Source organism: Equus caballus, chromosome 8 (genome assembly GCF_041296265.1).
Source record: "Equus caballus isolate H_3958 breed thoroughbred chromosome 8, TB-T2T, whole genome shotgun sequence".
Taxonomy (NCBI): Eukaryota; Metazoa; Chordata; class Mammalia; order Perissodactyla; family Equidae; genus Equus; species Equus caballus.
In genome coordinates, this window is record NC_091691.1 from 39,135,822 (window position 1) to 39,149,670 (window position 13,849).

A 13,849-nucleotide genomic window follows, 5' to 3' on the forward strand; every position below is an offset into this window, starting at 1 on the left:
AGCCATCCAACCTTTTAAAAATAACATCTATACATTTTTAGCTTTTGTTATTCCAGTATTTAACCATAAGAGAAAAAGTAAGCAGTCTCCTGGGAAGGAAGCCAGGTAAAGGGAGAAGAGAGTCAAGGTATGAACCTCAGCCAAGGTCACTGTGGGATGCAGTGCTGGGTGCAAAGGCCTCCCAGCTGCCCATCGAACTCTGTCCTCGTGCCATCAAACTTTCTGCACCTGCAGCCTGGATACTCTTCCTGTGTCTAACCTCCTCATGTTACTCTTCTGCGTAAAATCCTTCCACAGGTCCCCACTGCTTGTTTGATAAATTCCAAGGTTTCATAGGCTTATAAGTTGGGTACACTTGTCTAAGCATTTATTCTGTGCCAGGCATTTTATATGAAAGCATGGAAGAGCTAACAGACTTGGAATGTGACACGGAGTATGCTGTGCTCCGTCCTCCATCCTAGCACCGAGATGCTGGTGTCTGAGTCCTGAGTGAAAGAGCACTTCACTGCACTCACAGAATCCACACAGTGCCACTGGTGTTGCGGTGGTGCCGCCAAGGCAAGGAGATGAATGCTGGAATTTGTGGGGCCACGGGGATTACACAGCGGACTGAGCAGGGACCCAGAACCTGCACCCAACCCAGACCTCAGGAAAGCTGACGAACACATCACCTGCTGGCAGTTTGGGGTGACTCTCCATTGGGCTTGGGCCCCAGTGGGTTTAAAGCATCCATCGGTGCCTTTGGGATCTTTGATATTAAATGTCGCCATGGTGGCCAGAATAAGAGCAAGTAAAAATGGTGGATGCACAGAGAAGATTTGGTTTTGCCAGCAGGAGGGAGATGGCCAGGGGTTCCTAAGGTCAGTTGGGAGAAATGTCCTGATGGTTAGAATTAACATCATTGCAGGCGGTGAGAGCATCAAAGATAATACAGTTGCATGACAGACGTGCGGGTGTTTGGCTGGGAAACATGAGCTACACTTATCTGCACCATGAATTCAAGTGCTCTTTCAAAACCAGAGCAGCTCTGTCCATTTGAAAAAAATGGAAGTGAGGTAGTTTTACTTAATTACCTTAGTAATTAAATGATCAATGTAGATCAAGATCAAGGAGTCTAAATGAATTTGTCACAGATTACTTCAGTGCAGACACAGATAAATGTCTATAATACTCATTATTTTTCCAACATGAATGATGCAGATATGGAGGGGTAGACCAACAAAATACTAATTTCTATGCCATTTGAAAATGCAGAAACATTTTGCTGGATTATCAGGTTTTGTTTGGTTACTGTTAAAAAAAACAAAAAATGGCAAAGAGGAACTTACATTTAAATATACTCAGGACTAAAGTTTATTTTTAAAAATGATTTAAAAATAAGTAAACATTGGACCAAAAGCTTGACATATAAATATCGAGAATAAAGCTTAATTGTTAAATATGAATTTTCCTGCTGAATTACATGTTAATAAAATATACATCATATGACAAAGGAATGGGGACACTTGTTTGAGCAAATACCCTGTGTGAGACACTTTATAAGTGTTATTTCTAGTTCTTATAACAGCTCTGCTAGGTAGGTATTACTAAACTAATTTTGCAGAAGAAACTAAGACTCAGAAAACTTAGGTGATTTGTCCCCAGACACACAGCCAGAACTTACTGGTACTGGAGTACAGTGGGATGAGTGTGGCAGCTTGATTGTCCCACACCTGCACTGAAATCTTTATCTTGGGGGTCTGTTTCTGAGGGAATCCAGACTCAGACAACACAGACACGGATGTGTGTGTGAGTGGGGTCAGAAGCTTACCTCATAGGAGTGTGGACGGTAGGTGAAGGTAGGGAGACCATTCCCCAAAAATGTCATTATTTAAACAATTTTTAAGGACCCATGTTGCAAGTTGTTGTTAACACTGTGATGAAAGGGTGTTTGAGGAATTGACATCAAAGTGCGACAGAGAGGAAACAGGCAGAATGGCACCTTTTCCATGTTCCCGCCCCAGCATCCATCCTCATATGCGTGTTACCCCACGGGCCCTGATATATGGTTTGCAAATATCTTCTCCCAATTGTTAGGCTGTCTTTTCGTTTTGTTGATGGTTTCCTTTGCTTTGCAGGAGCATTTTAGTTTGATGTAGTCTCATTTATTTATTTTTTCTACTGTTGCCCTTGCCCAGTCAGACATGGTACTTGAAAAAATGCTGCTAAGACCGATGTCAAACAGTGTACTGCCTATGTTTTCTTCTAGAAGTTCATGGTTTCAGGTCTTCCACTCAAGTCTTTAATCCATTTTGAGTTGATTTTGTGTATGGTGTAAGATAAAAGTCTACTTTCATTCTTTTGGTTGTCCAGTTTTCCCAACACCATTTATTGAAGAGGCTCTCATTTCTCCATTGTATGTTCTTTGCTCCCTTGTCGAATATTAGCTGTCCATATACGTGTGGGTTTATTTCTGGGCTCTCAATTATGTTCCATTGATCTGTGCGTCTGTTTTTATGCCAGTACCACGCTGTTTTGGTTACTATGGCTTTGCAGTATATTTTGAAATCAGGGAGCGTAATACCTCTGGCTTTGTTCTTTTTTCTCAGGATTCCTTTGGCTATTCGGGGTCTTTTCTTGTTCTATATAAATTGTAGGATTCTTTGTGCTATTTCTATAAAAAATGTTGGAACTTTGACAGGGATTGCACTGAATCTGTAGATTTCTTTAGAAAGTATAGACATTTTAACTATGTTAATTCTTCCAATTCAAGAGCACAGAATATCTTTCCATTTCTTTGTCTTCTTCAATTTCTGTCAACGTTTTACAGTTTTCAGTGCATAGATCTTTCACCTCTTTGGTTAAGTTTATTCCCAGATATTTTATTCATTTTGCTGCATTTGTAAGTGGGATCATCATATTCTTACTTTCTCTTTCTGCTACTTCATTGTTAGCGTATAGAAATGCAACTAATTTTTGTATATTGATTTTGGATCCTGCAACTTGACTGTATTCATTTATTATTTCTAAAAGATTCCTAGTGGATTCTTTAGGGTTTTCTATATATACAACCATGTCACTGGCAAATAGTGACAGTTTTAACTTTTTCTTTTCCAATATGGACCCCTTTTATTTCTTTTTCTTGCCTGATTGCTCTGGCTAGGACTTCCAATACTATGTTAAATAAGAGTGGTGACAGTGGGCATCCTTGTCTGGTTCCTGTTCTTAGAGGGATAGCTTTCAGTTTTTCTCTATTGAGAATGATATTAGCTGTGGGTTTGTCATATATGGCCTTGATTATGTTGAGATATTTTCCTTCTATACTCATTTTATTTAGAGTTTGTATCACAAATGGATGCTGTATCTTGTCAAATGATTTTTCTTTGCATCTATTGAGATGATCCTGTGATTTTTATTCTTCATTTTCTTAGTGTGGGGTATCATGCTGATTGATTTGTGGGTGTTGAACCATCCCTGCATCCTCTGAATAAATCCCACTTGATCATGGTGTATGATCTTTTTAATGGAGTGTTGTATTCAATTTGCTAGTATTTTGTTGAGGATTTTTGCATCAATGTCCATCAGTGATATTGGCCTGCAATTTTCTTTTTTTGTGTTGTCCTTGTCTGGTTTTGGTATCAGGATAATGTTGGATTCGCAGAATGAGTTAGGAAGCCTCCCTTCCTCTTCAATTTTTTGGAAGAGTTTGCGAAGGCTCAGAATTAAATCTTCTTTGGATGTTTGGTAGAATTCACCAGGGAAGCTGTCTGGTCCTGGAATTTTATTTTTTGGGAGATTTTTGACTACTGTTTCGATCTCCTTACTGGTGATTCGCCTATTCAAATTCTCTACTTCTTCTTGATCCAGTTTTGGAAGGTTCTATGATTCTAAGAATTTATCCATTTCTTTTAGATTATCCAATTTGTTGGTGTATAGCTTTTCACAGTATTCTCTTATAATCTTTTGTATTTCTGAGGTGTCCATTGTAATTTCTCCTCTTTCATTTCTGATTTTATCTATTTGAGCCTTCTCTCCTTTTTTCTTGGTGAGTCTAGCTAAAAGTTTGTCAATTTTGTTTATCTTTTCAAAGAACCAGCCTTTGGTTTCATTGATTTTTTCTATTTTTTTTTAGTCTCTATTTCATTTATTTCTGCTATGATTTTTATTATCTCCTTCCTTCTGATGATTTCAGGCTTTGTTTCTTCTTTTTCTAGTTCCTTTAGGTGCACTGTTAGATTGTTCATTTGGGATTTTTCTTGTTTGTTGAGGTAGACCTGAATCTATAAATTTTCCTCTTAGAACCGCTTTTGCTGTATCCCACAGATTTTGGCATCTTATATTTTCATTTTCACTTGTCTCCAGGTAATTTTTGATTTCTCCTTTGATTTCATCATCGACTCAATCATTGTTCAGTAGCATTTTCTTTAATCTCCACATTTTTGTGGCTTTTCTGATTTCCTTCCTGTAGCTGAATTCTTAGTGGTCAGAAAAAATGCTTGGTATTATTTCAAACTTCTTAAATTTATTCAGACTTGTTTTGTGGCCTAATATGTGATCTATCCTGGAGAATGTTCCATGTGCATTTGAAAAGAATGTGTATTCTGTGGTTTTTGGATGGAATGTTCTGTATATATCTACTAAGTCCATCTGGTCTAATATGTCCTTTAAGGCCAGTGTTTCTTTACTGATCTTCTGTTTGGATGATGTATCCACTGGTGTAAGCAGAGTGTTTGAGTACACTGCTATTATTGTGTTGCTATCTATTTCTCCTGTTATGTCTGTTAATAACTGCTTTATATATTTAGGTGCTCCTATGTTGAGTGCATGGTATTTACAAGTGTTATACCCTCTTGTTGAATTGCTCCCTTTTATCATCATGTAGTGCCCCTCTTTGTCTCTTGTTATAATTTTTGTTTTAAAGTCTATTTTGTCTGATGTAAGTATTACTAACCACACCTTTCTTTTCTTTGCCATTTGCAAGGAGTATCTTTTTCCATCCCTTCACTTTCAGTTTGTGAGTGTCTTTAGGTCTGAAGTGTGTCTCTTGTATGCAGCCAATATATGGGTCTTGTTTTTTTATCCAATCAGCCACCCTATGCCTTTTGATTGGAGCAATTAGTCCGTTGATATTTAAAGTAGCTACTGCTAAATATGTATTTATTGCCATTTTATTGTTTGTTTCTGGGTATTTTAGCAGTTCTTCTCTGTTTGTTTGTTCTTCTCTTGCTCTCTTCCCTTGTGGTTTGAGGGCTTTCTTTAGTAATATGTTTGATTTCTTTTTCCTTACTTATTTGTTTATTTATTATAGGTTTCTGGTTTGTGATTACCATGAGGTTCATATGTAATATTCTACATATATAGCAATCTATATTGAGTTGATGGTCTCTTTAACTTGATCTCTTTCTAAAAGCTCTACTATTTTACTCCCCTTCTCCCTTGTGTGCAATGGGCTCTTTATAACTGTTTGTTGAGGATGAATGTATCCTCTCAAGTTTGAAGGCTTGTACATTTAAGACTGTTTGGAAACATTTCTGTTCTTGGAATATGGAAGCTGGCAAGCTTTTTATAATAATTTGTTTCTCCACCTGTCCTCAAACATACTGTATGCACACAAGGAATGGCTCAGTCTTTTCATTCTTCTAGATCAGAAACATCTGAATAACTACCCACGCTAATTAACACATGCCTGATTATATGCTGTAAATCCAGGAGCCACGATAGGAATCAGATGAAAAGCTTCCTAAAGGAGATTCTAGATCAGACAAACTCATAGGCCCCAAACCACTAATTTCTCTCACATATTTCTGGATGCATTCAGCACTTTATGGGCATCTTGCCCAGCACATCTCGTTTTTCTTTCAGCCCAATCACTATCAGCTTGGCTCTCCACATTCTAGTCTGCTTTTGAAAGCTCTGTCCAGCTCACGTGACTAAAAGCTTGTTTCTACAATGAAGAATGTTAATAATTATACAGATTCCTCCAGCTACCAAAGCTTAAATTATTCATGTAATTAGACCAAAATGAGATAGAGGCTGGTTTGTGAAGTTTCCAGATGACTGCCTCTTTTTCACTTTGCCTACAAAGACTCAATCAAGGGCTGGTTACTTCTTCCAAATGCCCACTTGACTTCAGTTTGAACTTCCTTCTTCTGACATCGCCCAGCTCAGGCACCCCTATGCACGCATGCATTCAATGAGGTTACTGAGCCCTACTCTGCGCACCACCTAGTGGTGAAGGCAAAGATGAGAACATTGTCAATCAAGGGGAATACACTAAAGAACAATACATGGTACACATGAAGTGAGACGAAAAGCAAAGAGCTGCAGAAGAAAAGATGAGGGAGAGAGACCTGAGAATGATCAAGAAAAACTTCATGAGGGAGGTAGTTTGGGGCCTTGAAGAACCAGTAGGATTTCGAGATGAACACAGAGCGAAGAGGAGCATTTCAGTTGAAGGAAATGGATGAGCACAGGATACAGAAATAAAAGCTAAAGGTATGCATAAGACATAGTGACAGGTGCAATGAGTTTCCTGTTGGGGCCCGTGGGAGATAATACAGAACATGCGGACACAGGAGAGCAAACATATGGTTCTAAATATAAATCTAAAACATTCAGATCTTATCCTTTAGGAAATAGGGGAGACTAGAGGTTTGGAACTGGGAGTGATAGAAGCAAAGCTAAAAGACTGAACGGGAAGCAGAAGTTAGGGCAGGTGGGATGGGAGTAGGCTGGGACGATTACCACAAGGATCCAAGCAAGAGGTGACAAGAGCATGGGGTAGGACTGGTGGCACTATGACAGAAAGGGAGTGACAGTGGAAGCCAGCACAACAGCACCACTGACGTTTCTGTGGTGTGTGTCTGTGGGGGAACACCGTGAGAAGAGGAAGGCCTGAAAAGCGACAGCCAGGCTTCCCGCCTGGTGACTTGAAACATGATGCACAGGGGTAAGGGAGGAAAGGACAAAATTGACTAACGGAATTTTTAGCCTGAGGTGAGTATTCAGTCTGAGGTGACTGTGGAACAGCTGGGTAGAAATATCTGCTTGGCAGCTGGAAATGTGAGAGTAGATTTCTAACGGAGGCTGAAGATAAAGATGTGCTAATAACTCATCCAGCCAACACACACTCCTGGTGCTAGAAAACCAGAGGCTTGTTGCAAAGCGCTAATGTAAAGGCTAGGCTGGGCGCTAGGTGTTCTACATTCTTCTCCTGGTTCAGCTGATGAGGACCCTGTGGCTCAGAGACATTCCGTAGTGTGCTGGAGTCAGCAGCGAGGGGGCTGAGCTCTGATTCACATCCTTGTTTTCCACCACACAGAAATGATAGCTCTCTGCTCCTTTCATTTCAGAGTACCCAATGTAAGGACTGCCATGCACTCCTTTGCCCATTAATATTTCTCCAGTTCTGATCGCTGTTCATTCTACTTGACTGAAATCTCTCCAAATTGGCCCCAATAATATTCAGTGCCATCCCCTCTTATCACTGCTTTTAATCTAGTTGGCTGCTCACTGTCTCATTATAGAGGATTCCAGGATAGTGGATTTTTAGCTCCTGTGTCTTGAATTCTGTGCACAATCCTGCCAGGATATGTCCCCTTGTGTTTGCTTTGGGTATGTGACCCACAGCGAGTACGTGACTTCAGAACACATGCTGCACATCTATCAGACCTGCTGCTTTACAGGATGTGTCATCATGACACCAAATGTTCCCAAACAAAAGCGTCACATGCTACCCAAGCTGCATTAAGACAAAATACATTATTCCCTTCTCCTCAGCAACTTGGTGACTATCTGATTTCTGTCTGTTGCACTTTCATCTACTCCCTGGCAAAATGACAAATCATAAGTTTTCTAACGGCTGTTTACATTTCTCCATCTTTAGGGTGAAGATCATGGCTCACCAGCTTTCAAACCCTCCAGCCTCTGTAGCAGCTCTCACTCAAAGTCACAGTTTCTAAATACCTGCTGCTCTTGGTTATCTGTTCAGAACTGGAAAAGGCTACGTTCCACGTGATGGCGTCACACTGTTCTTTCCAGAACATCTGACGACTCTGCAGTCATGAATGAATTCTCACAGGGTGGCAGGTGAAAATTATTATTCTCCTTCCAGATGAGGAAATGGCTGCCCAGAGTGGACCGTGACTCACTCGGCTCCCTGGATCTTTTTAATGAGCGGTTCACACCCAACTGCCCTGACTTAAAATTCTACACAAATCACCCCCGCTTTAGTTTTGGCTTCTTTTTTTCAGAGGAAGCATGTTAACATTTAGTGTGCTGTGAGCAAAGCCAGCGATCTGGGGTGAGAGGGACATGAGGAACCTGCGGCTCTCTGGCCTGGAGAAGAGAAGAAACAGAGAGACATGGAGGCTGTCCTTCACTCTAAGAACGGTGGGTGTGTAGGAGAGAGAGAAGGCTGTGTTACACCTTGGCAGATGGAACTGGAAGGAAGGAACAGAAAGGCAGGCCAAGCTCTGGGGAGCTTCTGCTGAGTCTGTTTATACAATCCTCCAGGAGAACTTCTCCTCCTCCTTCAAATCCAAACCACAGGACCCATCCTTTGAGAAGTTTCTCCTGCTGTTGCCGCTCGAAGCAAGAGATCACTTCACTGAAATCCCTTAGCTTTCTCACATGTCTATCCAATAGCATCAAAATCACACTTCCTTTCTGGCCCGCCAACTAGAACATGAGCTCCATGTGGGCAGAAGCCATGTCATCTTCACCCTGTGTTCCTAACATTTGAATAATAAATTTATCTAAAATAGATAGAATACTTGTAAAAGTAGTGAGATCCCCGTTTCTAGAGGTATGCAACCAGAGACTGTTATAGAGGGACTTCAAGCACACAACTGTCATTCTGTTATTTCTAAATTTCCTAATAGCTTAAGTACATTTTTATTTAAAGTGATTTCACCAATCCTAGTTTAAAAATATTTGTAACTAAACAATGTACATTAGGCCTCAAAATGACTATTATAATTAATATCCTGATTTAAATGATGATTGATCCTAGAAATTATTAAATGCCTTTTCAGGCCAACGTTTTTAATTATAAGCACCAGTCTATAAATGTCTGTTGAACACCTACTCTATACCAGGCCCCGGGATGGGAATGGATGAAATGATGGACCAGATGAAAGGATGAGAGAGACAGAGTCCACGGAACAACTTACACTCCAGGGAGGGCCATCTCCTTTACTGGAATTCAGAGGTCATAGCCTAGTTGTAAAATTTCGTTTTTGTACTTCTGCTCCTCAAAATAGACAATGTTTTCCAGAGGTTACTACACGTTCTGTTCTAAGAAGCCTATTTAAAAGTCCTCTCTGAAACTAATGTTACAAGAGAGGATCTTTAACCCCTTGGTGTCACGTAAGTCTCAAAGGTAATTGATCCAGCTGGGAAAGCCTATGGCAGACAAGGGAAGGGGAGGAAAGTGTCCAAGGGCATTTACAAAGCAATCTGAATCCTCCTTGTAAATTAATTGTAAAGCTATGTGCACCCCACCCCCACCGTAGCAGGAACCCTTCGTGGGAAAAGCAAACCCAGCCGGGCCTTCGCTAACAGCCATTAGGAGAAACGCAACACAGAGGGCCCCCTCTCGGGCAGCTCTGCCAGATTAGCGTCTGTATCTAATCAGATTGAATTCAGATTTAACCTGGAATTAGATTTGGATTTACAGTCGCTTCTACATTCATTCGCTTCGTGGATTCCAGGTCTCTCGGCCCAGTCTTAATCCAATGCACTGCGGAGGGAATCAGACAGGAGTGGTGACGAGCCTGAGAGCTGGGCTGGAGGGGGCTCTCCCGCTCGGTCCCCTCGGGAGAGCGGCGCCACCGGCCGGGAGCAGGACCTCGCGGCTGGGTGAGCCCTGCCTTGTCTCGGGGATATTTGGCGCTCCCCGCCGGATCCCGGCATTTTCCCTTTCTGCGTGTTTTGGACGCCGCCCCTCATTCCCGAGAGGGCTTCGCCGCCAGCACCCTAGGCTTTCCGGGCGCAGACGCTTCACTTGTGCAGAATGAAAAGCGAAAGCCCGACCGGCGGGCCGAGGGGGCGGCCGAACGCGCCAAGCGGCTGCTGCTTCTGAATCTGCAGCGGCCGCGGGGGCTGTCACCACGCGGCGCGGGCCCCGACCTCAACTTCCAGCGCAACTCCGATGCCCCCGAACCCAGCGCAGCCGCGCCGCGGCCTCCCACGCCGGCCCTACGCCCTCAGGCGCCCGCAGCCCGGGGGCGCCCTCCCGCAGCTGCTCCCCAGCCGCCCCACCTCCCGCGCAGGGCGCCCCCTGCAGACCCCTAGCTCCTCGGTTTCCAAGCAAGACGCACCAAAGGGAGTTCGGATGCTCAGCGGCCCCAACTTCGGCTTCCCGAGTGTCACGACGCCCTCCCTGGAGCACCGACCCGCCTCCGCCCGCCTCCACCCGCCTCCACCCAAGATCCTTACAGTCGAGCCGCAGGAAGATGAAACGCCCAGCAAGGGGCGCTGCCCTGCATTTTGAAAAACCGCCTCATCCGCCTCGGGAGCGCCCCGATCCCCTCCTCGCTCCCTCCAGCCAGATGATTTCCACCCTGGCACGCGCCTCGGTGGCGGGGCCTGGGAGCTGGAGCGCGAGGAGGAGCGGAGCCAGCAGCGCTGAGTTGCTGGCAGGCAGCTGCGCATCGCTCGCGGCGAGGGGCGGCGGGATCGCGCGGCTCGGCCAGGCCGGGGAACGGGCTCCTGGCCTCTGCCTCACGGAGGATGGCACATGCCCACCCCTCACACACACACTCACTGCCGCCAGCACCCACACGCCGCGAGCCCGGACGCGGAGGTCAGAGCCACTGTCCACTTTACGGCAGGGGCTGAAATGCCCAAGTGGAGGCAGAGGCTCGCACCACCCTAGGAGGCCCCCCAATTTCCTGGAGCGAGCAAGGTCTGGCTTCTGAGACTCCGTCCGCTCCCTGGGCAAGCGGTTCAAGCTGCAGTGGGGCGGGGAGGGACGAGAGAGCACTGAAGAGCAAGCCCGCGCTCACCTTCGCCCTCCGCGCACAAAACTGGCCAGACCCACTCGCCTCCAGCGCACAAGTACGCGGCGGGGCGCTCCAACTCCGGCGAGGGCCGGGAGGGGAGTGACTGCACAAACACTTCGCGCGTTGGCAAAGGCGCGGAACCTCGCAAGGCTGAGCCGCCGGCGCGGAGGAGGAGTTGCTGGAGCCCAGAGGGATGACGTCCTCTAGCGCTTCTGGCTCGCAGGGACCCAAGATGCGTGCGCTCGCCCTGCCCGGCGCGCTCACTCGGGGCTTCGCAGAGGGGCCGCGCTCGGCTCCCTCTGCGGCTCTCGAACGGCGCACGGCGGGGCGATCTTGGATAGCTCAAGCCGGCGCGCGGCGGGGCGATCCTGGCTAACTGAAGCCAGCGCGCAAGCCCTTCGGCCCCCTCAAAGCACCTCTCTGCCCGCCCCTCGTTTCAGGGTGCCCGCCCGGGAGTCCCTTCCAGGAGGTCCCGGCAGGCAGCCCCCGGCCGGGCCAGCCTCGCCCCTTCCTCGCTTTCTCCCTCCTCGACCTCGAGCCAAGGGCAGGCGCCCGCACCCCGGCCCTTGCCCATGGGGCGAGAGGGCGTCCCGGCCTGCGCCCGGCTGCGACACTGGAAAGGAAAGGTTCTCACCTGGGTCACCGGGAGCCTTCCTCTCCGGCGCCTCCTGGAGCCTGTTCTCAGCCCCCAGGCACAACCTTCCTTGAAGAAAAAAAGTAGCGCAAGGGCAGAGGAGGGGTAAGGGCTGCTCACAGGTCCCCTGCGCCGCGGCTCTTTCCTTCGGATTCCCTGGGTCTAGTCTCGGGTTTGGCGGCGGGAAGGGGCCGCCCGAGGCTGGAAAGGGCCGCCAGACCCGGGCTCGGCCCGCAGCGGTGGTGGCGGCACCCCCAAGTTGCCACCTGCAGCGCGCGCCGCCCGCCTGTGCCAGCCCGCGCCGCTCCGCCCTCCCCGCCCTCCCCGTGCGCTCGTTGGCTGCGCCCCGCGCCGGGGCGGTCCCCACGCTCGGCCCGCCCGCTCCCGCCGCAGGGCCGCCGGCTCGCGGGGAGAGTGGCTCCGCCTTCCGGGCCTCCTGGGCTCTGTAGACTCGACACGCGCACACACACAAAAGACACACACACACTTTCCTGTAGACTGGGGATTGGAGGAAGGAAAGAGGGTATGAGAAATGCCCTTCGTGTGCTTAAGGGGACCTGGTAACTTCGTTTCTTTTGCTGCTATTAAATTTGTGCAATCTCTGGAGTTAACGTCACAGCGGCAACTAGTGCATGGATGTGAGCCAGAAAGTAGTTTGCGGGTTGTTTTCGCTTGTCTCCCACAAGTTTACGTGAAGCGCATTTATATTTATATTTCACGTATTTATACGTGAAAATAAGTCCTACCGTCTCTGTGTTTTCTAACCCAGCCCGCACCACTCCCATGGTGGAGCCTCGGGTTCCCGCACCCGCAAAGCCACGCCCTCCCTCCCGCCCCCCCAGCCCGGACTGGTGCCCGCACAGCCTCCAAGCTGGAAGGCCCGCGTGTCAGCCACGTGCTTACTTGATTCTGCGGCTGCGAGTCAAGGCCGTGAAAGTTCCGGTGCATATACGAGGCCTGTGCTTTGCACAGCTCTTGGGCCTTTGAAGTAAATAGAGGGAACATCATCTTTCTTTTCCCTTCCACTCTCACCCCAAAGACTAGGACAGGAGTCCACGGCACAGTCTCCCAGAGCATTCAAGTGCACCCTTCCTTCTGCCTCTTAGGCCTCCTGAAGTCATGCTTTCTGGAAAACCGATTTGGTAAAGTCTTCTGGAGAAGAAAAACTACACAAATAGGAAAAGTACCTGTCTGAAAAGCCATCCAATCAACCAGAAACATCTCACTCCCGGGTGTATCTATGCGAAAGAGTTACATTGCTAAGTAGCTATTAGTTTAATAACATTTCAAAATTAACTTCCCAAATAGCATATTTTATAGCCCATTAGGAAACATCTGTTTTGCGAGTGCAGGTGTGGCACTGCTAAGCGTGACAAAGCACACACGCAAACTCATGTCTAGTGGTGCTTTGTAGAATCTTCAGCAGGGTGAGGCAGGAGGAAAGGGGCTTTACTAAAGGAAGTCGGAGGGGCATATTGGGGAAAGCTGGCGCTAGTCTAGGAGCCGCCCCCTGTCAGCTGTTGCTAAGTAACTGGGAATGCTGCTTTATAGCGCCGGTTCCTTGCATTTTAAGTCAGATTTTGTTTTATGAGATCCTAATATTTTGGGTCTACTTTGGGAATTAATAGCCAACTTTTTTTCCTGCAGCCAAGTGCTTGCTTTTACCTGTCTCAGGAAAAGCCAAGCTAGTCCTTATCCATCTTCTTGAAATTTCTGGAAACCCAAGAAGACTTGCGGAGCGCAGTTCATAGGCAAAGCATTCACAAGGGGATATTCCAATACTCCAGGTTAAGCGCTTGCTTAGTGAACTGCACTTTGACCTGAACTGGGTGAAACAATGAGTTGAATGAAGGTGTGGCTTGCTCAGGTTATTACTGGAGGAGTACCTGGTAGAAATTGGGGGTGGGGATGGAGTGAGGGGACGTAGCGATTGTTAACCCAGATGAGCATCCAATGTGTTGACAACCAGGAGAGACACAAGCAACTACACAAGATGTGTTTCCTTAATAGTGCAGAAGGAGCTAAGCCTCAGGTGAACGAAAAAGCATTATGTAGGAGAAAGGAGAGAAGGGAAAAGGATTGAAAGAGAAGATTGGAGGGTGTGTTGACAGAGAAATCAATGGACACTGGTTCACTGGATTTACCAGCGGTTGCTGTGTGGTTCAAGATTGTGCAGGAAGAGACCAAAGACACTTGCTGGGACTTAGAGGCAGTCAGTGTAGAAGCTGAG

The 13,849-nt window shown here is 46.5% G+C and overlaps 1 protein-coding gene across 15 annotated transcripts in view; it reads right to left on the bottom strand.

Annotated features, from left to right (window-relative positions):
- EPB41L3 (erythrocyte membrane protein band 4.1 like 3) overlaps positions 1–11,940 on the bottom strand; it is a 228,809-nt gene extending 216,869 nt beyond the window's left edge. For 7 of the 15 annotated variants that reach the window (XM_070220533.1, XM_070220534.1, XM_070220546.1 and 4 more), the window contains exon 1: positions 11,620–11,931. Coding sequence is in view for 3 of the 15 variants with exons in the window: in XM_070220524.1 (XP_070076625.1) it covers positions 10,302–10,635 (334 nt within the window). In the remaining 12 variants the exon portion in view is untranslated. Of the gene's footprint in view, positions 1–10,301; positions 10,651–11,619 lie in introns of those variants that run through there. The other 8 variants (XM_070220524.1, XM_070220525.1, XM_023647394.2 and 5 more) reach the window with 5 other exon arrangements.
- Between the last annotated feature and the right edge of the window lie 1,909 nt (positions 11,941–13,849).